Source organism: Malus sylvestris, chromosome 5 (assembly GCF_916048215.2).
Source record: "Malus sylvestris chromosome 5, drMalSylv7.2, whole genome shotgun sequence".
Classification (NCBI taxonomy): domain Eukaryota; kingdom Viridiplantae; phylum Streptophyta; class Magnoliopsida; order Rosales; family Rosaceae; genus Malus; species Malus sylvestris.
This window is the reverse complement of record NC_062264.1, coordinates 26,797,762-26,822,926: the sequence shown is the minus strand read 5'-3', so window position 1 is coordinate 26,822,926 and position 25,165 is coordinate 26,797,762. Positions and strand designations below refer to the sequence as shown.

The 25,165-nt window shown below is 37.5% G+C and overlaps 3 protein-coding genes, 1 long non-coding RNA gene and 2 pseudogenes across 17 annotated transcripts in view; 4 read left to right on the top strand and 2 right to left on the bottom strand.

Moving 5' to 3' along the window:
* LOC126621385 (histone deacetylase 19) overlaps positions 1 to 25,165 on the bottom strand; it is a 93,013-nt gene that overhangs the window by 49,241 nt on the left and 18,607 nt on the right. The window lies entirely within an intron of this gene.
* The window catches only part of LOC126621419 (chloride channel protein CLC-e-like), an 84,915-nt pseudogene that overhangs the window by 51,367 nt on the left and 8,383 nt on the right, over positions 1 to 25,165 (top strand).
* The window catches only part of LOC126621357 (disease resistance protein RUN1-like), a 142,361-nt gene that overhangs the window by 115,861 nt on the left and 1,335 nt on the right, over positions 1 to 25,165 (top strand). The gene's annotated exons all lie outside the window — the stretch shown is intronic.
* Positions 1,537 to 25,165, bottom strand: LOC126621448 (uncharacterized). Its single transcript, XR_007622971.1, has 2 exons — positions 25,048 to 25,165; positions 1,537 to 1,767 (listed from the first exon to the last, which is right to left on the bottom strand). It is a non-coding gene; the product is annotated as an uncharacterized LOC126621448 (long non-coding RNA).
* LOC126621403 (uncharacterized) lies at positions 9,741 to 12,981 on the top strand. Of its 3 annotated transcripts, none has more exons than XM_050289911.1 (2): positions 9,741 to 10,088; positions 11,004 to 12,981. In XM_050289911.1, exon 2 carries the CDS (start codon positions 11,762 to 11,764, stop codon positions 12,434 to 12,436), a length of 675 nt encoding a protein of 224 aa, XP_050145868.1. In that variant the 5' UTR covers positions 9,741 to 10,088; positions 11,004 to 11,761; the 3' UTR covers positions 12,437 to 12,981. The 3 variants fall into 3 exon arrangements, with proteins under 3 accessions (XP_050145868.1, XP_050145870.1, XP_050145869.1); XM_050289913.1 differs by having other exon boundaries at positions 9,762 to 9,871; XM_050289912.1 differs by lacking the exon at positions 9,741 to 10,088 and adding an exon at positions 10,432 to 10,785.
* LOC126621381 (TMV resistance protein N-like) lies at positions 20,358 to 23,625 on the top strand (annotated as a pseudogene).

Here is a 25,165-nt window from a genome sequence, read left to right as displayed (position 1 = left end):
GTGGATTCTTTGCGACATCTGGAATTAGAACTCTCATTGAGATGTCTCTCATATCAATTGATTCAGAAGGGGGAATGGAAACCATAGAGATGGACGATTTGCTACAAGAAATGGGAAGGGAAACCATAGAGATGCACGATTTGCTACAAGAAATGGGAAGGAAAATTGTTCAAGAACAAGGCATTAAAGATCCTGGTAAACGGAGTAGGTTGTTCAATGATGAGGATGTCTATCGTGTATTGAGGAGTAACACGGTAAGAGCCAAATGCATTCAATTTTTTTTTTCTTTTTTTAGAATATAGAAATTACAAACTTGAGATGATAACAGAACAAAGTAAAACTAATTTATAATGAAGAAGTGAGATGTTAAAAGATGAATTTGATTGAATATTTATTGTGTTAGGAAGTGTTTGGAATATGAACAAATGTTTGTTTATTTAGACAAGTAGAGGAGGATACAATTATGTTGGATATTTGACTAGACTAAGACACTTGTACATGATTACCATCGCAAATACTCTTTGTTCCAAATGTGCGTTACATTTTAATATGTTAATATTCACATTTAAACTTTCTTCTTATTCTCAGGAAACTCCAAATGTTGAAGCCATACAGGTTGATGATTGGTATAATAAGCTTAAATACCGACCATTGAAACATGCGGACTTCAAAATGATGTCTAACCTAATAATGCTAATTGTGTATGGTGGCTCCACATTCCCCGTTTCTCCATACCTTGCCAATTCTCTAGACCTTCCCGATTCTCTTCGTTATCTTTATTGGTGGAGATATCCACTAGAATCTTTGCCGTCAAATTTTGCCCTAGAAAATCTAGTTGAGCTTCATATGCCAAATAGCGAAGTTAAGAAGCTTTGGAAAGAAGAGCAGGTATATTATATTATATGCCTATTTTAATTCTTGTATAAAATCAAGTATAGAAATTATATTAATTCTTTATTATTTCTATTTCATTTGTTGCAGATACCTGTCAACTTACAAGTTATCGGTCTGAATTGTTGTGGACATCTAACTGAAGTTCCAAATCTCTCTGGGAGTCTAAAAATTGAGCGGATAAATCTCAGGCACTGTAGCAGTTTGGTTGAAATTCCTTCGTACTTTCAACATCTTGACAAGCTTACTCATCTTGATCTTGGATTCTGCAAAAGACTCGAGTATCTTCCAACGATGCCAGGAAATATTCAATACTTAGATTTAAAAGGCAGTGGTATAAAGGAGTTGCCTGAATCAGTTTGGTCTAATGAAAATATTTCTGACTTGAATTTAAGGAAATGCAAAGACCTTAAGAAACTTCCAAGCAGTAAGTGTAAGTTGAAAAATCTTGATCTCAATTCGTGCTCTAAATTTGAAAACTTTCCAGAGATTTTGGAGCCAATGGAACATTTGAAGTCCTTAAGTTTTATTAAAACAGCAGTTACAAAGCTACCCTCATCAATCTGTAAGTTGAAATATCTTGAGAGTCTTGATCTCACCAAGTGCTCTAGATTTTCCAAATTCCCTGAAATCTTAGAGCCAATGGAACATTTGAAGTCCTTAAGTTTAATTCAAACAGCAGTTACAGAGCTACCCTCATCAATCTGTAAGTTGAAATATCTTGAGAGTCTTGACCTCACCAGTTGCTTTGGATTTTCCAAATTCCCTGAAATCTTGAAGCCAATGGAACATTTGGTGTCTCTTTGTTTGAAATGCACAGCTGTCGAAATGCTTCCTTCATCTATTGGAAATCTAAATAGGCTTCAAGATTTAAACCTTAGTGACTGCTATCAACTTAAGGATGTCCCAACAAGTATCTACAGTTTAACCAATCTTAAACGTCTCAACTTTAATGGCTGTCGGAGACTTGAAAAATTGCCTTCCAGCTGTGTCGGTTTTCTCTCTTTAGAAGAACTAAAACTCAGCTTCAGCGGTATATTGGAAATACCAGCAAGCATCAAACAAGCTTCTCGGTTGTCTATGCTCGACTTATTCGTGTGCAATCGGCTTCAATCTATACCAGAGCTCCCAGTGCTATGTAATGTTATAGCTCAAGGCTGCACGTCGCTGAAGACAGTGTCATGTTCAAGGACAACACTCACACAAGGTTGGGATAAACCTAATTATTGTTTCAGAGTCTTTACTAATTGCCCAAAATTGGATAATAATTCACGGAGCAACATAATGGATGAAGCACAGATTGCAATTATGCGAATGGCAACTGTTGCGCCATTAAAGTACAATTCCTGGCTTCATAATCCCTGGCCTCAGATTAACATTGCATGTCCAGGAAAAGAAATTCCAAATTGGTTCAGCTATCAAAATGAGGGATCTTCAGTAGACATCGAGCTTTGTCCAGATTGGTTTCGAACAGGTTTATTTGGTTTCGCTCTCTCTGTTGTTGTTTCTGAGATTTCAACGGTAGTAAGAGCTAATTTCATTGTCAAATTCATGGGTGAAAGCCATAAACTGTTCAGTTCTGAGTACATTATCCCAGGCGGCTGCTACTGCGACCAACATCACGTGCATGTGTGGAATGAGGCCTTTAGAAGTGAAAAGATAGGAAAAAACTGCTCCCCTGATGTTTACAAACTTGCCAAAGAGGCCTCCGTTGTCTTCCGCCTGGGTTTTATTGAAGATTCTGAAGATTTTAAAGATTTTGAAGATTCTGAAGATTTTGAAGATTATATGCAGGTGGAAAGCTGTGGTATATGTCCATTGTATGCGGAAGATGCTGAGAAATTCAAATTTGGTCATGTGTTCATGTCGAGGGGAGCAAAAGTAGAAGAAGAAACAAGACAAGATGATGATTCCAAAGGTGGTGGATCAGGAGATGAGCCTCAACTTAGTGGATCAAGTGATTGAGTCTGAAGCAAATGAAAGTGAATAGAAAAAACTTTTCAAGGCAAATTTGTACTTTGATAGCTCACTTGTCTTTAACACTTGATTTATTATTTTGGTATTGTTTATGCTTTATACATTATAAAGCGCTAGTTATGGACAAGTGTATAATAGCCTATTTGTTATCTTTAAAACTTGATTTACCTTTATATCATAAATATCATCCCTAACTGCATTTGTCATTTTCTTTTGTGGCCTCGAGATATCTTCCTCCTCAATTATCAACCGCTGGTTTTCCTCGACAACACCAAAAGCCAATCCAACGGTCCGATGCATTAATATCTCCCCTATATACAATACCTTTTTCATTAAATATTATTTTCCAAAGGCATGTGTCCGCATCCTTGACGAGGCTTTACCCAAACGCTACACGGCAGTAAAACAAACAAATTAAATTCCAGTTACTAAACCAATATGAATAAAGGGAGTTTTAACGAAAAGTCCACAATATTGTTCACTTTAATGAAAAACCACATTTTTACACTAAAAAGTCAAACATGATACTATTCATTTTACCCTTTATTTTGTCCGTTAAAACTCAAAGTTTTCAAGTCATTTTCATTAGTTTTCCTAATTCACAGTCTTCCAAGAAACGACGTCCTGCATATATAAAACAACTGCAGAATAATTATAGACATAGTTGCTATCTGTAAGATAATTTGGTTAAAATTCAGAGTTTTGAAGTTTTTATTATTAGTTTTTTTTTATTATTAAGATTCGTTTAGTTTGATTTGACTATGATATGATAGAGAGATTGATAGCTGTAATGATTGTGTATATTTTATGATGAAATCAAACAGAATGAGTCTGTGACTCTAAAGATTTTTCATTAATAATTTAATGAGTTGATTTGTCATTTGTTATTGGAAATACAAATTCCAAATATTGTTCAATCTCCATTGGTGAACAACTATATTCTCAGCTCTTTATAATTTTGTAGTGTGAATTTCACATATTTTTTTTTTTGGAAATTATATAAATGTTCTCAATTGAAATTGCTCGGAAATTGTTTGGAAATTTCTTGAAAGAAATTGGTGACATACTAATCAAGGAAAATTCAAAACCATGTGGGATTCTCCAAGCAAACGCTAATTGCGACTTTTTCAAACCATGTTGAGATTCTCACCAAGCATCGTGTGAGTGTTTTTGGTTGAGAGCAATCATGGAACATATTCGAAGCACTAGTGGTATTACTTCAGTCGTTGACCTTCCTACAACGATCATTGAAGACAATGCAACATGTATCGAGCAGTTAAAGAATAGATACATCAAGGGAGACAACACCAAGCACATAACGCCGAAATTCTTTTATTTTAGTATCTCTAGTATTTCTTTTAGGAGTTGATTACATATTAAAAGTTGTAATCTTAATAGGGTAAGATTTTACCTATTCTACTACAATAAATAAAAGCATACTGGAATGATACAACACACCCCTCACAATTAAATCTCTTTTTTCTCTCTCTTGCTACTGTCAGCCCTCCTCTCTCTACCCCGTAGTATGGTTCCATTAAATAGGTCTACAACAAACCTTTATTTTTAAAGAAAAAAAAGAAGAGAAAAATGGATTTTAATTCTAGTCAGTGGCTTATAAAGCTGTTCATTGTACAAAAGTCAATGAATAATTACCATTTTGACAAAAGAAAATGACATAATTACCATGAGATTTTATGACATAATTAAAAGTGTGTGATTGACTTATAATAACCGTTTTAGTGACTCTTCTGTGGTGTACAATTTTTTATTTATTTGGCTATGTCTAAAAAGAATAAGCTCGTAAGGGGAGACCCCATACTATGCGCCCCTTTTATGACCATTTACCATTAAATTTGATTATTACACATTTACCAAGTTGAATATTGGCTGAATGTGTCCTCCACTTGCACTAGGAAACTTCCTCGCTTGCGGAGGAGCTGGATTCATTCTTAATTTCACTTTTTTTTTCTTTATGTCCTCCACTAGGGATATATTATAAACTTTTCTTCTGAAAGTGCTTGCGCAATTTCATCTTTATATTTTTCTATGTTTTTCTTGTGTGTAATCTCTGATGATTTTCTCGGAATGTGCATATACTTTTATTGAAAGGTGCCTTATAGTAAATGTTTTTGGACAAATTTTGCTTTTAACTAAGCATATTTAAAAGAAGGGCAATGTTGTGAATATTGAATTTGAAAATAAAATGGTGTATCACCAATAAAAATGAACAAGTTTATCAATTCTTAAGTAATAAATCAATTATCAACTTCCATATCATTTAGTTTTCCAAATTTTATTTACAAATTTATCTCTTAGCATTACCTTTAGTAGAAAATTTTAAAGTAGTAGCATTATCAATTATCGAATTTTTTTTAAGTATGTGAAAGTGACTAATCTTTGTCACTCCAAATTTTTGAGAAATTTTTCATTAGGCTGGAAATACTGGTAATACATAACTTGTCATTATATAAGTACAGGAAAACTTTATTTTTTAAAGATTTAGCGTTTAGGGTAAGTTATGGCCTCTCTTATGACCTCTCGATAACCCCTGAATGATAGATTTCAAATCTTAGGCAATATTCTAATAGTGAAGGACCATATTCTTAGCCCTCTATGATTTTTTTTAGTATGCAATTGACTTGTTTTTGTTTTTTAAGAATTATAAAAAGGTACTGGATCAAAAGTGTTTGGAAATTTCTTAAAAGAAATTAGTCACTAATTGAAAATATTAAAAATTCTTCGTAAAAGAAATTGATCACTAATTAGGAATGTTAAAAATTTGTACGTAAAACGTGTAAATATATCAATTGAATGAGAAAGTGCTTGCTCTTTCTTTTTCTTTTTGTATAATTACAAGCAATGATGGACAACTAAGTGCGTCACCTAAATGCTACGGTAACGTGTCGTGTGCTGATTAATCCTTGTCAAGAATAAATTGCTTTGGATGCTCTGCTGATTAAAGGTGAAATGAGTAGATGGAGCAACGAAGTTAAATTTGTAGATAAAAAAGCGCGTGAGGCCGGGAAGGTGGGCCTACTGGCTACTGTGTGCCTGCCACGAGCCACTAAAATAAAGCCTGTTTGTTTGCCACTACCATAAAGCCCGTGGGAGCATTATCAATGATCAAAATATTCTTTAAAGTAACTTTGTCCCCATACGTAATAAGGACTACGAATTTAATGTTTCTATGTATTTACACGTTTTCCGACATAGAGAGATGGAGTTGATTGTATTCAAGTTTTCAACATTATTGTCATCGCCATCGGAACTTTGTTTTTACATCAACTGCAGACCATTATTAACATTTCTTCTTTGTCTTCTGCGGCCGATTCTGATCTAGCTGATTTCTAATTGGTTGGTTTCGATGGCAAGCTGATAAACTCTTTTTAATAATTATATGTACATTTTCAAAATACGGATCATCACAGGAATCTTACATTGGCATAAAAGTTACCCTTGTATGATAACATGATTAGTAACTTCCACACAAGTTTTTCCTACTTACTTTCCAACTAAGTTCTAGGCCTTCACAATAGCCTCGAAAGATAAATTCAAAATATAAAGCAATCTCCAACAGTGAAGGACTATATTCTTAGCCCTCTGTGATTTTGTAGTATAAAATTGACTTGTTTTTATTTTTTTAGGAATTTTAAAAAGGTAATTAATGGATAGTGCTTGGAAATTTCTTTGAAAGAAATTGGTCACTAATTGGGAATGCACAAAGCTTTGTAATTAAAACTTGCAAAATACGAAAATTAAATGAGAAGGAGCTTTTTTTTTTTTTTAACTACAATCAATACTCTATATTAGTCTCTATTAAAGAGAAATGCGGGAGGGTTTGAATTGACACACATTGGGTTAAAGAGAAATGCCCCCAACCATAAAGGCAATCCACCCCTTACATAATGGTCAAATGAGTACGTAATCTGAGTGCTACAATGACCAACCAGGTGTAGGTTAGTTGTTTCTGTAAAGATTAAGTTTTATTGATGGTCTGCTGATCAAAGCTGAAACTAGTGGATTGAAAATAAGAAGAAACTAGTGGATTGAAAATAAGAAGAGTAACGCTAGAAATACTAAATTTGTATATTAAATTTGCAACTAAATGACGTGTCACCAATAAAAAAGAAACACGTTAATGAACGCTTAAGTAATAATTAAATAATTAATTTTCATGTCATTTTGTTTACAAAGTTTAGTCTACAAATTTAGTCTTCCTAACATTGTCAAAAAAAAAAAAATTATGCAGGGATGACTTGTGAGTTGTGACTTGTAAGCTTTAATGAAAGTTATGAACTCATGAGGATGTGCATTTTTTTATATTTTTTGGTCTTTCTTTTTATGCTGAAATCAAATTAAATGGGCTAAGACTCTATTATTCAATGAATTGATTTGTCACTTGTGCTCAGAAAGTTAGATTCCAAATCTTGTTCAATCTCAATTGGTGAATAACTATATTCTTAACCTCAGTAATTTTGTAGTGTGAAAATTATAAAAATATCCTCAATCGAAGTTGCTTGGAAATTTCTTATGACCATTTGCCGTTTTTGATTATTACACATTTACTAAGTTGAATATTGTCTGAATGTGTCCTCCACTTGCATTAGGAAACTTCCTCGCTTGCGGAGTAGCTGGATTCATTATTGGGATGTATTATCCACACACCATTTTTTACTTCTCACACACCTCTAGTTAATTTATGTCCGTTGATTTTCTTCAATTCATCCAATCTGACAGCCGAAAACTACAACAACAACAACAACAAAGCCTTTTCCCACTAAGTGGGGTCGGCTATATGAATCCTAGAACGCCATTGCGCTCGGTTTTGTGTCATGTCCTCCGTTAGATCCAAGTACTCTAAGTCTTTTCTTAGAGTCTCTTCCAAAGTTGTCCTAGGTCTTCCTCTACCCCTTCGGCCCTGAACCTCTGTCCCGTAGTCACATCTTCGAACCGGAGCGTCAGTCGGCCTTCTTTGCACATGTTCAAAATCACCGGAGCCGATTTTCTCTCATATTTCCTACAATTTCGGCTACTCCTACTTTACCTCGGATATCCTCATTCCCAATCTTATCCTTTCTCGTGTGCCCACACATTCCACGAAGCATCCTCATCTCCGCTACGCCCATTTTGTGTATGTGTTGATGCTTCACCACCCAACATTCTGTGCCATACAACATCGCTAGCCTTATTGCCGTCCTATAAAATTTTCCCTTGAGCTTCAGTGGCCTACGACGGTCACACAACACGCCGGATGCACTCTTTCCATCCAGCTCGTATTCTATGGTTGAGATCTCCATCTAATTCTCCGTTCTCTTGCAAGATAGATCCTAGGTAGCGAAAACGATCGCTTTTTGTGATCTTCGCTAGATTGCTCCGGTCATTAGTGTGGATAAGTATATAAATGGATAGAGATAGGAAAGCAAACACAAGATGTACGTGGTTCACCCAGATTGGCTACGTCCACGGAATAGAAGAGTTCTCATTAATTGTGAAGGGTTTACACAAGTACATAGGTTCAAGCTCTCATTTAGTGAGTACAAGTGAATGATTTAGTACAAATGACATTAGGAAATATTGTGGGAGAATGATCTCGTAATCACGAAACTTCTAAGTATCGGAGTGTGGTGTCGTCTTGACTTGCCTTATCTGTCTCATAGGTAGATGTGGCATCTTCTCTGGAAGTACTCTTCCTCCATCCAGGGGTGGTATCTTTAACTGGTGGAGATGCACAAGGTAATGTATCAATTTCACTTGAAGCTTACTTGTAGTTTCAGGCTTGGTCAAGCGCGATACAAACCATGTAGTAGGAGTCCCCCAAGTCGCCGAGCTAGGGGGTCTGCTGAAAGAGGTGACAGACAAGGTAAGCAATCAGAGCTCCGACTGATTGTTCACCTTATCCCCATCTTGCAGCAGCATGAAGGATAAAGAGAAGAAAAATGAGAAGAGATGATATGAGATACTTTTGCTTTTGAAGAAGTAACTTTCCACAGGCTTATTCTTGAACTGAGCTGGAGGGTTTTCTGGTTTCCTCCAGAGTATAAGGCCGACTGAAGAATTTGATGGTCAAAACAAGTCCATCAAATCTAGAGTACGTTCCACCCTGCTGATATGGGATACTTTTGCTTTTGACAGAGTAATGAATGTATCGGCACGTGTGTTGTTACGCTTGTCTCCACATGCTTCCTTGTATCCTTCGCACTTGCCCTATCTGTTCCTCAAGCAGATGCGGAATCTTCCCTGGAAACATAAGATGTTGAAGATGAGTACTCGAGAGCAATGCCAGGTAAGTAATCAGGTAAGGGGTTCCAGGCAGTCAGTTCCTGGCTGGAAGCTTGATTCCAAGTGCTGACTGATTGCTCTCTTTCTCCTTGTCTTGCAGGTAAAAACAAGGCCAAAAGAAAAGACAGGGAAAAAGCATGATATGGGATACTCTTGCTTTTAACCCTGATGATATGAGATATTCTTGCTCTAGTATAGCTTGTTTGCAGAGGTATTATCGGGGGGAAAGAAAGCTGAATATTTCGAAAGGCTTCGTTGGGAGTGCCCTCTCAGATATGATGAAGGGTTGAGCATTTTTGCAGGTCTGCCTGTCCGTTGGGGATGGAGGTCGACATATATAGGAGTCTCCCTAACAACAAGTAGTAATGCTATTCCTTTACCCTGCTTGGTCATAGCACGGTAGTGGGAGCTGCCAGTTTCACATGTTTTAACTCTGTCAGAGCACTTTGAAAAAGTGGTCTGTGGTATCTGGCTCTAGAGATTCGGAGAACGATGCCTCTTCGATTTTTGAGAAAGCAATCATGCTGGGGGTATGACTCTCGAGATTCGGAGAGCAGTGTCTCTTCGATTTTTGAGGAAGTAATCATGTTGGGAGTCTGGCTCTCGAGATTCGGAGGGCGGTGCCTCTTCGATTTTGGAGCAAGCAATCTTGTTGGGAGTGTTGTCTCGAATGTGAGTAAAGGTTGGGCATGTTTGCTAGTCTACCTTGCCACGAAGCACAAAGGTTGACACACAGGGACTTTCCAATTATCCAGCAATGGTACTGTTCCTTTACCCTCTCTTCGATTTTGAGAAAGTAGTCATGTTGGGAGTCTGGCTCTCGAGATTCGGAGGACGATGCCTCTTCGATTTTGGAGCAAGCAATCTTATTGGGAGTGTTTTCTCGAATGTGAGTAAAGGTTGGGCATGTTTGCTAGTCTACCTTGCCACGAAGCACAGAGGTTGACACACAGGGACTTTCCAATTATCCAGCAGTGGTACTGTTCCTTTACAGTTGTGGGTAATAATATGGTAGCTAGACCTTCAAAATTTATGTGTCTAAACTTTTGTTAGTGCTGTTTCTTTGCTATTCTTTTACCTTTCTTGGTCAGAGCGATGTAGTGGGAGCTGCAAGCTTCACGTGCTCAACTTTGGCAGAGAACTTTGGCAAAGTTATTTGTGGTACCCATGAGCTATTGTTGCGTGTGGGAAGTGGGTGATTGAACAGTAAGATTCATGTGCTTTCTACTTCACCAGAAGTCTTCGACAGAATGCCCATAATTTCTGCAAAGCTGAGTGTGCGTGTGACAGGTGCTGACAAGGCTAGAAAAGTAGGTGCCTCTTCGATTTCTGAGATCGGCCCTCGTGGTCTCTGAGCAGCCCAGCTTTTGAGAAAGCGAGCGCCTCTTCGATTGATTCGGAGAACGATGCCTCATCGATTTTTGAGAAAGCAATCATGCTGGGGGTCTGGCTCTCGAGATTCGGGGAGCAGTGTCTCTTCGATTTTTGAGAAAGTAATCATGTTGGGAGTCTGGCTCTCGAGATTCGGAGGGCGGTGCCTCTTCGATTTTGGAGCAAGCAATCTTGTTGGGAGTGTTTTCTCGAATGTGAGTAAAGGTTGGGCATGTTTGCTAGTCTACCTTGCCACGAAGCACAGAGGTTGACACACAGGGACTTTCCAATTATCCAGCAATGGTACTGTTCCTTTACCATCTCTTCGATTTTTAAGAAAGTAGTCATGTTAGGAGTCTGGCTCTCGAGATTCGGAGGACGGTGCCTCTTCGATTTTGGAGCAAGCAATCTTATTGGGAGTGTTTTCTCGAATGTGAGTAAAGGTTGGGCATGTTTGCTAGTCTACCTTGCCACGAAGCACAGAGGTTGACACACAGGGACTTTCCAATTATCCAGCAGTGGTACTGTTCCTTTACCCTTGTGGGTAATAATATGGTAGCTAGACCTTCAAAATTTATGGGTCTAAACTTTGTTAGTGCTGTTTCTTTGCTATTCTTTTACCCTTCTTGGTTAGAGCGATGTAGTGGGAGCTGCAAGCTTCACGTGCTCAACTTTGGCAGAGAACTTTGGCAAAGTTATCTGTGGTACCCATGAGCTATTGTTGCGTGTGGGAAGTGGGTGATTGAACAGTAAGATTCATGTGTTTTCTACTTCCCCAGAAGTCTTTGACAGAATGCCCATAATTTCCGCAAAACTGAGTGTGCGTGTGACAGGTGCTGACAAGGCTGGAAAAGGCTGGAAAAGTAGGTGCCTCTTCGATTTCTGAGATCGGCCCTCGTGGTCTCTGGGGAGCCCAGCTTTTGAGAAAGCGAGCACATCTTCGATTTTTGAGATCGGCCTTCGTGGTCTTTGAGCAGCCCAACTTTTGAGAAAGCAAACGCCTCTTCGATTTCTGAGATCAACCCTCGTGATCTCTAAGCAGCCCAGCTTTTGAGAAAGCAAACGCCTCTTCGATTTCTGAGCAGGCGCCTCTTCGATTTCTGAAGCTTCGTCGAGTGCAGATTTTTATAGGGGCTGGCATTAAGTTCCAAAGCACACTTGAATCTCCACCAGTAGAAGCTTCATTCTTGCACTTCTAAGATCTTGATTTGTCCGACCTCTTCTCTCTTCAACACCTTTGAAAATGTCTGGCCCCTCCGACCGTCGTTTTGACTTGAACCTTGTTGAAGAGGCAGCCCCGCCTTCTCCAGACAACATATGGCGCCCATCCTTCGTCTCCCTTACTGGTCCTCTTACCGTTGGGGATTCCGTGATGAAGAATGATATGACCGCTGCGGTGGTGGCCAGGAACCTTCTCACTCCCAAATATAACAGACTACTTTCCAAACGGTCTGATGAGTTAGCTGTTAAGGATTCGCTGGCTCTCAGTGTTCAGTGTGCAGGTTCTGTGTCTAATATGGCCCAACGCCTATTTGCTCGAACCCGCCAAGTTGAATCATTGGCAGCTGAAGTGATGAGTCTCAAACAGGAGATTAGAGGGCTCAAGCATGAGAATAAACAGTTGCACCGGCTCGCACATGACTATGCTACAAACATGAAGAGGAAGCTTGACCAGATGAAGGAAACTGATGGTCAGGTTTTACTTGATCATCAGAGATTTGTGGGTTTGTTCCAAAGACATTTATTGCCTTCGTCTTCTGGGGCTGTACCGCGTAATGAAGCTCCAAATGATCAACCTCTGATGCCTCCTCCTTCTAGGGTTCTGTCCAGTACTGAGGCTCCAAATGATCCCCCTCCGGTGCCTTCTCTTTCTGGGGCTCTACCGACTGCTGAGACTTCTCCTAAGCAACCTTTGTGAAGGCTCCCTCTTGTGTGCTTATTTTGACTCATGTATATGTACATATTTGTAGCTTATCGGGGATATCAATAAATAAGCTTTCCTTCATTTCAACGTATTGTGTTAAATACACCAAAGCCTTCTTCGCTAAGTTCTTTGAATTTTCTTTTGTTAAAGCTTGTATGTTGAAGCTTTCTGAGTGGAGCATGTAGGTTGGGGTAGTGTTCCCTTAATTTCCCGAGTGAGGAAAACTTCTCGGTTGGAGACTTGGAAAATCCAAGTCACTGAGTGGGATCGGCTATATGAATCTTAGAACGCCATTGTGCTCGATCCTGTGTCATGTCCTTCGTTAGATCCAAGTACTCTAAGTCTTTTCTTAGAGTCTCTTCCAAAGTTTTCCTAGGTCTTCCTCTACCCCTTCGGCCCTGAACCTCTGTCCCATAGTCGCATCTTCTAATCGGAACGTCAGTAGGCCTTCTTTGCACATGTCCAAACCACCGTAACCGATTTTCTCTCATCTTTCCTTCAATTTCGGCTACTCCTACTTTACCCCGGATATCCTCATTCCTAATCTTATCCTTTCTCGTGTGCCCACACATCCAACGAAGCATCCTCATCTCCGCTACACCCATTTTGTGTACGTGTTGATGTTTCACCGCCCAACATTCTGTGCCATACAGCATCGCCGGCCTTATTGCCGTCCTATAAAATTTTCCCTTGAGCTTCAGTGGCATACGACGGTCACACAATACGCCGGATGCACTCTTCCACTTCATCCATCCAGCTTGTATTCTATGGTTGAGATCTCCATCTAATTCTCCGTTCTTTTGCAAGATAGATCCTAGGTAACGAAAACGGTCGCTCTTTGGTATTTCTTGATCTCCGATCCTCACCCCTAACTCGTTTTGGCCTCCATTTGCACTGAACTTGCACTCCATATATTCTGTCTTTGATCGGCTTAGGCGAAGACCTTTAGATTCCAACACTTCTCTCCAAAGGTTAAGCTTTGCATTTACCCCTTCCTGAGTTTCATCTATCAACACTATATCGTCTGCGAAAAGCATACACCAAGGAATATCATCTTGAATATGTCGTGTTAACTCATCCATTACCAACGCAAAAAGGTAAGGACTTAAGGATGAGCCTTGATGTAATCCTACAGTTATGGGAAAGCTTTCGATTTGTCCTTCATGAGTTCTTACGGCAGTCTTTGCTCCTTCATACATATCCTTTATAGCTTGGATATATGCTACTCGTACTCCTTTCTTCTCTAAAATCCTCCAAAGAATGTCTCTTGGGACCCTATCATACGCTTTTTCCAAATCTATAAAGACCATGTGTAAATCCTTTTTCCCATCTCTATATCTTTCCATCAATCTTCGTAAGAGATAGATTGCCTCCATGGTTGAGCGCCCTGGCATGAACCCGAATTGGTTGTCCGAAACCCGTGTCTCTTGCCTCAATCTATGCTCAATGACTCTCTCCCAGAGCTTCATTGTATGACTCATTAGCTTAATACCCCTATAGTTCATGCAATTTTGTACGTCGCCCTTATTCAATGTTTTTGGACAAAATTTTCTTTTAATTAAGCATATTTAAAAGAAGGGCAATGTTATGAAGATTGAATTTGAAAATAAAATGGTGTGTCACCACGTTTATCAACTCCTAAATAATAAATCAATCATCAACTTCCACATTATTTAGTTTTCAAAATTTTATTTACAAATTTATCTCTTAGCATTACCTTTAGTAGAAAATTTTAAAGTAGTAGCTTTATCAATTATCGAAAAAAAATTTAAGTACGTGAAAGTGACTAATATTGTCACTCCAAATTTTCGAGAAATTTTTCATTGTGCTGGAAATACTGGTAATACACAACTTGTCATTATATAAGTACAGGAAAACTTTATTGTTTAAAGGTTTAGCTTTTAGGGTAAGTTCTGGGCTCTCTTAGGCCATCTCTAACCGAAGGGTCCAGAGGGCCAGAGGGCCGAAAATAGCCCTAAAACCGTCTCCAACCGAGGGCTAGGCCAGAGGGCTCTGGAATCTGGGAGGGCCCCACGGGATCAGAGAGGGCTGAAGGGTTGGAGGGCTGGCTGCTTTCGGCCGGCCAGCCAGCCAGCCCCGGGCTGGCTATTTTTTTTTTAATGTTTTGTTATTCCTGTCAGTTATAACCGACAGGAATACATGCTATTATTTAATATACTAAATAATGGTGTATTCCTGTTGGTTATAACCGACAGGATTGTTTTAAAAAAAATTCAAATGAAACGGCTACTAGCCGTTGCATTTGATTTGTTTTGTTTTTTTTTACATTATTATTATTCTTTTTTATTTACAACATTTTTCATATAACTTCTATTTTTTCCTATAATTTCTATTTCACAAAATTTGGTTTTTTTTTAAATTTCATTTTTTTCCTATAACTTCTATTTCACAAAATTTGTTTCATATATATTTTTTTCCTATAACTTCTATTTCACAAAAAACTCTGCCGTGTAAGTGTATCTTACATTGCCGGTCCCAAGCCCGGATAAAGGAGGAGGGGGAGGGCGTCAGGTAGTCGACAGCCGGCACTCCATGATCACGTCGAATCCTTATGAAAATGAATCCAGAACGAAATCGCGCTAAAGCTAGGGCGTCACCCGTAAGTGGCGCGCTGTGTGGCCTGAGCACAGTGATAAGTGAGCAAGGGTCGCTGTATCTCCATCGGCACCCGGATGCAGTGTTAAATGAGCAAGGGGCTATAGAAACTTCTTTTCGAACGAAAAGACATGACACAAAACCGAGCACAATGGCGTTCTAGGATTCATATAGCCGACCCCACTTAGTGGGAAAAGGCTTTGTTGTTGTTGTTGTTGTTGTTCTATTTCACAAAATTTACTTCATATTGTTTTTTAAATTCCATTTTTTTCCTATAACTTCTATTTCACAAAATTTGTTTCATAATTTTTTTTAAATTCCATTTTTTTTCCTATAACTTCTATTTGACAAAATTTGTTTCATATTTTTTTTAAATTCTATTTTTTTCCTATAACTTCCTAAGCCATTATACAACATTAAATTTGACACACCCCGATCTAGAGAATCCAGGCGTGTCCGAATACATTCCGTTTTCCTACATAAGCATACCATCTGATTCTCGAATTTTGAGGAATTAAAGAAGGAAATTTTGGATGAAGCGCATTGTTCAGCTTATGCGATGCACCCGGGAGGAACAAAAATGTATCATACCATTCGACCATTTTATTATTGGCAGGGTATGAAAAGGGAAATTGCAAATTATGTGAGTAGATGTATTATTTGCCAGCAAGTGAAAGCAGAAAGAAAGAAGCCATTTGGGCAAATGCAGCCACTTCCCGTTCCCCAGTGGAAATGGGAAAATGTAACCATGGATTTCGTGTATAAACTTCCTCGTACACGAAATGGATTCTCTGGATCGGGGTGTGTTAAAATTAAATTAAGTAACATGAAACAACATTAAACAATATGAAACAACATTAAATAAAATTAACCAACATAAAAATTATACAACATGAAACTTAAACAACATTTTAGTTGTAGTTTTTAAATAATAAATTATGTTTGGCCCTATGGCCCTTTGGCCCTCGGTTGGAGATGGTTTTTTGTGATAGGGCTAAAACGAGCCCTCTGGCCCTCGGTTGGAAATGGAGGCAAATATGGCCCTGTACTGTTCATTAAAATATTAATATCTTGGAAAATCTTGGAGGGCCAGAGGGCTAAAACGAGCCATTTGGCCAGCCCTCGGTTAGAGATGGCCTTATGACCTCGCGATAATCCTGGAAAGACAGGTTCCAAATCTTAGGCAATATTCTAATAGTGAAGGACCATATTCTTAGCCCTCTATGATTTTTTTAGTATGCAATTGACTTGTTTTTGTTTTTTAAGAATTATAAAAAGGTATTAGATCAAAAGTGTTTGGAAATTTCATAAAAGAAATTAGTCACTAATTGAAAATATTAAAAATTCTGCGTAAAAGAAATTGATCACTAATTAGGAAGGTTAAAAATTTGTACGTAAAACGTGTAAATATACCAATTGAATGAGAAAGTGCTTGCTTTTTGTTTTTGTTTTTGTATAATTACAAGCAATGACGGACAACTAAGTGCGTCACCTAACTGCTACGGTTGGATGCTCTGCTGATTAAAGATGAAATGAGTAGATGGAGCAACAAAGTTAAATTTGTAGATAAAAAAGCGCATAAGGCCGGGAAGGTGGGCCTACTGGCTACCGTGTGCTTGCCACTAGCCTAAAGCCTGTGTGTTTGCCACTACCATACGGACTACGAATTTAATGTTTCTATGTATTTACACGTTTTCTGACATAGAGAGATGGAGTTGATTGTATTCAAGTTTTTAACATTATTGTCATCGCCATCGGAACTTTGTTTTACATCAACTGCAGACCTTTAACATTTCTTCGTCTTCTGCGGCCGATTCTGATGTAGCTGATTTCTAATTGGTTGGTTTCGATGGCAAGCTGATAAACTCTTTTTAATAATTATATATACATTTTCAAAATACGTGTCATCACATGAATGTTACATTGGCATAAAAGTTACTCTGATATGAATAACATGATTAATCACTTACACACAAGTTTTTCTTGCTTACTTTCCAACTAAGTTCTAGGCCCTCTTATGAGACTAGGATTTTCTCCTCTTCTCTTTCCATTCCCTTTTATCTCCTTCTCTCACACACTCTTATTTTATCTTTCTCTTGCTATAAAAAATTAATATAAAATATAGACGTAGCTTAATCGTGACCGTTCAATTAGGAGGGGAGGGAAGGGGAGGGAAAAAAAAGAGGGGAGAGAATCTTACTTCCTTCTTATGACCTCTCGATAGCCTATAAAAATAGATTCCAAATCTTAGGCAATCTTCAATAGTGAAGGACTATATTCTTAGCCCTTTGTGATTTTGTAATGTAAAATTGACTTGTTTTTATTTTTTAGGAATTATAAAAAGGTAATCAATCGATAGTGCTTGGAAAATTCTTTGAAAGAAATTGGTCACTAACTGGGAATGTTCAAAGCTTTGTACATAAAACATGCAAATTACGAAAATTGAACGAGAAAGAGCTTCTTTTTTTTTTAAAACTACAAGCAATATTCTATAGTAGTCTCTATTAAGAGAAGACGGGAGGGTTTGAATTGACATATAGTGGGTTAAAGAGAAATACCCTCAATCATAAAGGCAATCCACCCCTTACATAATGGTCGAACAAGTATGTAACCTGAGTGCTACGGTGACCCACCAGCTGTAGGTTAGCTGTCTTTGTCAACATTAAGTTTCATTGATGGTTTGCTTATCAAAGTTGAAACTAGTGGATGGAAAATAAGAAGAGTAACGCTAGAGAGACTAAATTTACAAAATAAATGACGTGTCACCAATAAAAAAACACGTTAATCAACGCTTAAGTAATAATCAAATCATCAACTTTCATGTCATTTAGTTTACAAAGTTTAATCTACAAATTTAGTCCCCTTAGCATTGTCAAAAAAAAATTATGCAGGGATGACTTGTGAGTTGTGACTTGTAAGGCTTTAGTGAAGGTTATGAACTCATGAGGATGTGCCCCTTTTTGTCTTTCTATTTATGGTGAGATCAAACTAAATAGGTTGAGACTCTATAATTCAATAAATTGATTTGTCACCTGTGCTTGGAAAGTTAGATTCCAAATCTTGTTCAATCTCAATTGGTGAATAACTATATTTTTAGCCCTCAGTAATTTTGTAGTGTGAAAATTATAAAAATGTCATCAATTGAAATTGCTTGGAAATTTCTTGAAAGAAACTGATCACTGAACTAGAAAACTTTACAACCATGCACGCAAAGGGAGGGCCCCAACCCATGTGCCCCTTTTATACTTTTACGACCGTTCATCTGTACCTCATTGAAATTCCTGAAGGAGCCTTTGGAACTTTAAGTCAAAAGCCAATTCGAAAGCTTTGGAAGTAGAAGTGGGCAAATTAATTCATTAAATTATTAATGAATAATTATTAAGATTTTTTTAGTTTGATCTTTAACCTAACATAGTGGTGAGAAGGATAGTTTTAATGATTGTGTTAGGCAAGGAAGAAAATATCGGTAATATCGGAAATATCGGTAGTCCGAAAACACGGAAATATCGATGGAAATATCGGGATAATATCGATATCGATAAAAATTACATGGAAACCACGGAAATTGTAAGAAAAACTTGGAAATTTTTAATGAAACTTTGTAGGATGTTTATTTAGTCAATTATCTATTAGTTTATCACAAAAAATTGGAAGGAAATGCATTGCATGATGGATTTAACTGATTTAAGTTGATTATATAGCGAGCTGGCAAACATTGTGAGTGTAGAAAATATGTAGTAATTAATGAAAGAAGTTTAAACACACCATAATCATTTATATATAATTAATTAGTACAATATTTGGAGGTTTTATTTAGGATATTAAAAAAAAAAAAGGGAAGTGAATAAAATGATGAAGAATAATGTGCCGAATTTGACAATTTAAATTTCTTACACATAAGCATGCGTCTAGGCGTTGAAGTTCCAAATTATAGTATATCAATTAACGATTGAAAATCAATACATTGAATAAGATTAAACTTTAATTTGGATGCCGATTATGTTTTTTCAACTTGATATAAAGTAAAAGTATTGAATTTTGGAAGCTAGGAGTGTGTCAATTGAATTTTGGCTGACGTGCAAGGTATCAATCTCTTCGTCTCTTCGAGGGCTACAACTTTCCTTTTTGTTTCACTCAATTTCGTTGCGTATTGAAAAAGTTATACTCATTTGAATCTTACCCAGTTTCCGGCGACCTCAGTAGATTTCGAGGCAATTTCCGGCCAAACCACAATGAGTCAGACGTCGTGTGAGGTACCATTCTCTTCGTCTCTTCGAGGGCTACAACTTTCCTTTTTGTTTCACTCAATTTCGTTGCGTATTGAAAAAGTTATACTCATTTGAATCTTACCCAGTTTCCGACGACCTCAGCGACCTCAGTGACTTTCGAGGAATTTTCCGGCCAAACCACTACGATTAAGACATCGTGTGAGGTACCATTTTCTTTGTCTCTTCGAGGGCTACAACTTTTCTTTTTGTTTCACTCAATTTCGTTGCGTATTGAAAAAGTTATACTCATTTGAATCTTACCCAGTTTCCGACGACCTCAGCGACCTCAGTGACTTTCGAGGCATTTTCCGGCCAAACCACTACGATTCAGACATCGTGTGAGGTACCATTCTCTTCGTCTCTTCGAGGGCTACAACTTTTGTTTTTTTCTTGCTTGATTTCGTTGAGTTTTGACAAAGTTATGACCGTTTAAAGTGGGTGTAAAATTTCGGCCGAAATTTTGATTTTTTCCCCCATTGGGCGAGTCCCACATCGCCCATGCAAGGAAGTGAGCAATGAATTTTTCCTATAAAACTCACACTCCCCTGGTGAGATAACAAAAACTTGTTTGGCCTTTGGGCCATGATCAAGTTAATTATGTGTTGAGTTTTCTCAACATATTTAAGTATTTTTTTAATAAAATATCTTGATATTGTTGATAATTTTAAAAATATCGTGATATTATTGATAATATCGTGATATTTTGATGAAAACAGGTTGGATAGTTAAAAAAATTTCGGAACTTCAAAAAAACGACAATATCGGTGATATTTCGCCGATATTATCGATTTTTTCCTCCTTGGTGTTAGGTAATATTAAACTAAATGAGTTTGAGACTCCAATGACTTGATTTGTCGCATGTGCTTGGAAAGACAGATACCAAATCATATTTGATCTCTATTCATGAACAACTATATACATTTTTTTTTTCAAAAACTGGCAATAAGCCCCAACTATTCATCTCTTCTGAGCTTGAAGATGCTATATGAAGCTTTACCCTGCCCATGATTTTGTAGTGTAAGATTCATTTTTTTTAAATAAAAAATTAACAAAATGTTGCAATCGAAAGTGCTTGGAAATTGAGGAAATTGAAGAAATTGGTGACTAATTAACTAGGAAATTTCAAACCATGTTCGCAAACCGCGTAAAGAGAGGCCCCATCCCATGTGCCCTTTCTTAAGCTTTTGCAACTGTTCATCTCTTGCTCATTGCTTTTCCGGAAGAGCATTTGGAACTCAAAAGCCAATTCAAGTAAATTCTGAACTAGTCTTCCCCTCTCTCTCGTTTCATTAGATCCTGCTCAATTCTTAACTACTCTCTCTCTCTCTCTTGCTTTTGCTTTTGTTGGATCCTCCTAAATTTTGAACCAGTCTCTCTTTCTACTCTATTCACAATTAATCTCTCTGCAACAACTACTTCCTGGATCTGAAAACTAGAGGTTATGGATATGGCTTCTTCTTCTTCTTCTTCTTCTTCTTCATCCGCTGCTGATACAAAAAAGTAATTGATTTGGATATTATTTCGAAGGTGGAGATAATAAACAAGCCCTTGTCAAATTGGTAACTTGTCAGAGGTTAGTCGGTGTTTATTGATACTGTTTAAGGCTCTTACTGTATTTTTTGTCATTTATTTTTTATTAATAAGTTTTGGTGTTATGTTGTGACGCATTTAATTTGCTAATTAATTTTTGTTATGTCTGCTGTTAATTTCTTCGCTGGGGACCTGGCACCGGATTTCACTTTGTTTTGTTCGCATCTTTATCAATTGTCTTCCTTTTGTCGTTTGGATTAAACGGTTCTCTTAACAGAGGTTCTGAAAAGCTTCATTACAAAAGATTGAAAGAGAAAGAGCAAATGGAAATAGAAAAGAAGGAAGAGAACAGAAGAAAGAGGTCTCAAGTTTATTTTTTGCATCCTTTTTGTGTGGTGTTTTTTGGTATGCATAATAATCTGATTTATGTTTATTGACCATACGAAACATAACCAAAACTTCACTTGCAGGAATCGATCAGGAGACGATGATGATACCGATTGTGAGGGGAGCAAAGCAAGGAGAAAAGGTTTGCACTTTTATCATTTTATGGTTTTCAACTACTGGTAGTTTTGCATGCTGAGATGACGTTGTTCATATTAAGATTGCAAATATATGAATATCTTTCTTTAAAGTATAGTTTTTTAAAGAAAATATGTGCCCCATTTTCTACTTTCGTTCATCTCTCACTCATTGAAACTTTGTGCATGTACTCAAAAGCCAATTCTAAGTAAATTCTCCTTAATTCCTGCAACGTCATAATATTATTTCTCTTTAGTTAACAATTAATCTCTCTGCAACTACATCTTTTTGCTGGATCTGAAAACTAGAGGTTACGGATATCGCTTCTTCTTCTTCATCCGCTGCTGCTCCTGCTGATGCTGATGATTCAAAAAAGTACGATGTGTTTATTAGTTTCAGAGGTGAGGACACCCGCCGTACTTTTACCAGCCATCTTCATGAAGCCTTACTTCAGAAGAAAATTGAAACCTACATCGATGACAAACTTCAGAGTGGAGAAGATATCGGACCTGCCCTTCTAGAGGCAATTGAGAAATCCAAGATTTCGGTGATCATTTTCTCAAAAAACTATGCTGATTCCAAATGGTGTTTGGATGAACTTGTGCAAATACTTAAGTGCAAGGAAAGATATGGCCAGATGGTTATACCCGTATTCTACGACATCAATCCATCTGATGTACGAAACCAACGCGGGAGTTATGAGGATGCATTTGCTCAACATGAAAAACGTTTTGATAACAATATCTACAAGGTGCACATGTGGAGGGATGCTTTGACGACTGCAGGCAAACTATCTGGGATTGATTATTCAAACCAACCCGGGTAACCAACTCATTCTTTAACTTGTCTAGGTCGTACCCAGTGCACAAGGCTCCCGCTTTACGCAGAGTCTGGGAGAGGTGAATGTCGGCTAGCCTTACCCCCATTTATAGAGAGGCTGCTCCCAAGTCTCGAACCCGAGACCTACCGCTCATGGGCGAAGGCACTTGCCATCGCACCAAGTGCGACCTCTATTCTTTAACTTGTCTATAGTTATAAATTTTCTTTAAACTTGTGACAGTTTGATTTGTGCTAAGATTTGGTAAAGCATATCTAAGACTAACTATTGCTTTTTTCTACATAATCATACATATATATGCCAGGACGGAGGCAGATCTAATAAAGAATGTTGTCCAACGTATTTGCACCAGATTGATTGGTGAATCATCATGTAATTTAGAGGGCCTGTTTGGAATTGAAAGCCACATCGAGCAAATTGAAGAGCTGTTGGGCATTCATTCGCAGGACGCTTGCATCACTGTAGGTATTTGGGGAATGGGTGGTATTGGCAAGACCACCCTTGCTGAAACTGTATTTTGCAAACTCTCTTCTACATTCGAAGCTTCTTGTTTTCTTAAGAATGTTACGGAGAACTCAGAAAAACCAAATGGACTAGATCACTTGGTAAATACACTTCTTAAGGAGATATTAAAGGAAGAAAATCTATCCATAAATTCAACTTTTGTTCAAGATAGGCTCAGGCGTACAAAGGTCCTCATTGTTCTTGATGATGTGAGTAATTCAATGCAAATGGAACGTTTAGCTGGCAATTGTCTACGGTATGGCAGTGGAAGTAGAATCCTTATCACAAGTAGAGATAGGAGCACACTTAGGCAAACTGTTGAAGAGGATAAGATCTATGAGGTGCAGGGATTACAACCGGATGACGCTCTTCAGCTCTTTTGTTTGCGTGCTTTCAAGGATGACAATTCTCGTAGAACAGATTATAAGGAGTTGGCAAAAAGGGTCGTGCATTATGCTGGACATGTTCCTTTAGCTCTTATAGTTCTGGGGTCCTTATTCTTCAATTACAAGAGCAAAGAAGAATGGGAAGAGGAATTCGACAAATTGAAACGATTTCCCAGTGAAGATATCCAGAAAGTGTTGAGAATAAGTTATGATGGATTGGGAAAAAATGAGAAGGAGATATTTCTGGATATAGCATGTTTTCATAAAGGGAAGCATGGGGATTTGGTAAAACGAAGGTTAGCTTCCTGTGAACGGTTTCCGAAAACCGGAATTAATATTCTCATTAATAGGCGTCTCATATCAATTGGTTCAAAGTGGGGAAGGGAAACCATAGAGATGCACGATTTGCTACAAGAAATGGGAAGGAAAATTGTTCAAGAACAAGATATTAAAGATCCCGGTAAATGGAGTAGGTTGTTCAATGATGAGGATGTCTATCGTGTATTGAGGAGTAACAAGGTAAGAGCCAATGCATTCAATTATTTTCTTTTCTTTTTTTTAGAAAATAAAAATTACAAACTTGAGATGATAACACAACAAAGTAAAACTAATTTATAATAAAGAAGTGAGATTGTTAAAAGATGAATTTGATCGAATATTTATTGTGTTAGGAAGTGTTTGGAATATGAACAAATGTTTGTTTATTTAGACAAGTAGAGGAGGATACAATTATGGTGGATATTTGACTAGACTAAGACACTTGTACATGATTACCATCGCAAATACTCTTTGTTCCAAATGTGTGTTACATTTTAATATGTTTATATTCACATTTAAACGTTCTTCTTATTCTCAGGAAACTCCAAATGTTGAAGCCATACAGGTTAATTGGTATAATCTTCAAAAGCGACCATTAAATCGTGCAGACTTCAAAAAGATGTCTAACCTAATAATGCTAATTGTGGGTGGTGGCTACACATTCACCGCTTCTCTAGAGCTTCCTGATTCACTTCGTTATCTTAAGTGGCGGAAATATCCACTAGAATCTTTGCCGTCAAATTTTTGTCCGGAAAATCTAGTTGAGCTTCATATGCCAAATAGCAAATCTGAGAAGCTTTGGAAAGAAGAGCAGGTATATTATATTATATGCCTATTTTAACTCTTGTATAAAATCAAGTGTAGAAATTATATTAATTCTTTATATTTCTGTTTCTGTTGCAGATACTTGTCAACTTACAAGTTATCGATCTGTCGAACTCCAATTATCTAACTGAAGTTCCAAATCTCTCTGGGAGTCTAAAAATTGTGAAGATAAATCTCAGGGGCTGTCGACATTTGGTTGAAATTCCTTCGTATTTTCAACATCTTGACAAGCTTACTCATCTTAATCTTCGATTCTGCAAGAGTCTCAAGTATCTTCCAGAGATGCCAGGAAATATTACATACTTATATTTACAATACTCTGGTATCAAGGAGTTGCCATCAATCTATAAGTTGAAATGTCTTGAGAGTCTTAATCTCAGCTGGTGCAAAAGATTTTCCAAATTCCCTAAAATCTTGAAGCCAATAGAACATTTGAAGTCCTTAAGTTTATCTGGAACAGCAGTTACAAAGCTACCCTCATCAATCTATAAGTTGAAATATCTTGAGAGTCTTGATCTCAGCTTGAACTATAGATTTTCCAAATTCCCTGAAATCTTGAAGCCAATGGAACATTTGAAGTCCTTAAGTTTAATTCGTACAGCAGTTACAGAGCTACCCTCATCAATCAGTAAGTTGAAATATCTTGAGAGTCTTGCTCTCAACGGGTGCTATAGATTTTCCAAATTCCCCGAAATCTTGAAGCCAATGGAACATTTGGTGTCTCTTAGTTTGGCAGACACAGGTGTCAAAATGCTTCCTTCGTCTATTGGAAATCTAAATGGGCTTCAAGATTTAAACCTTAGTCGCTGCTATCAACTTAAGGATGTCCCAACAAGTATCTACAGTTTAACCAATCTTAAACGTCTCAACTTTCAAAACTGTATAAGACTTGAAAAATTGCCTTCCATCTCTGTCG

Coding starts and splice junctions, on each gene's coding strand:
- LOC126621403 (XM_050289911.1), top strand. CDS start 11,762: ATGTCTGGCCCCTCCGACCGTCGTTTTGACTTGAACCTTGTTGAAGAG.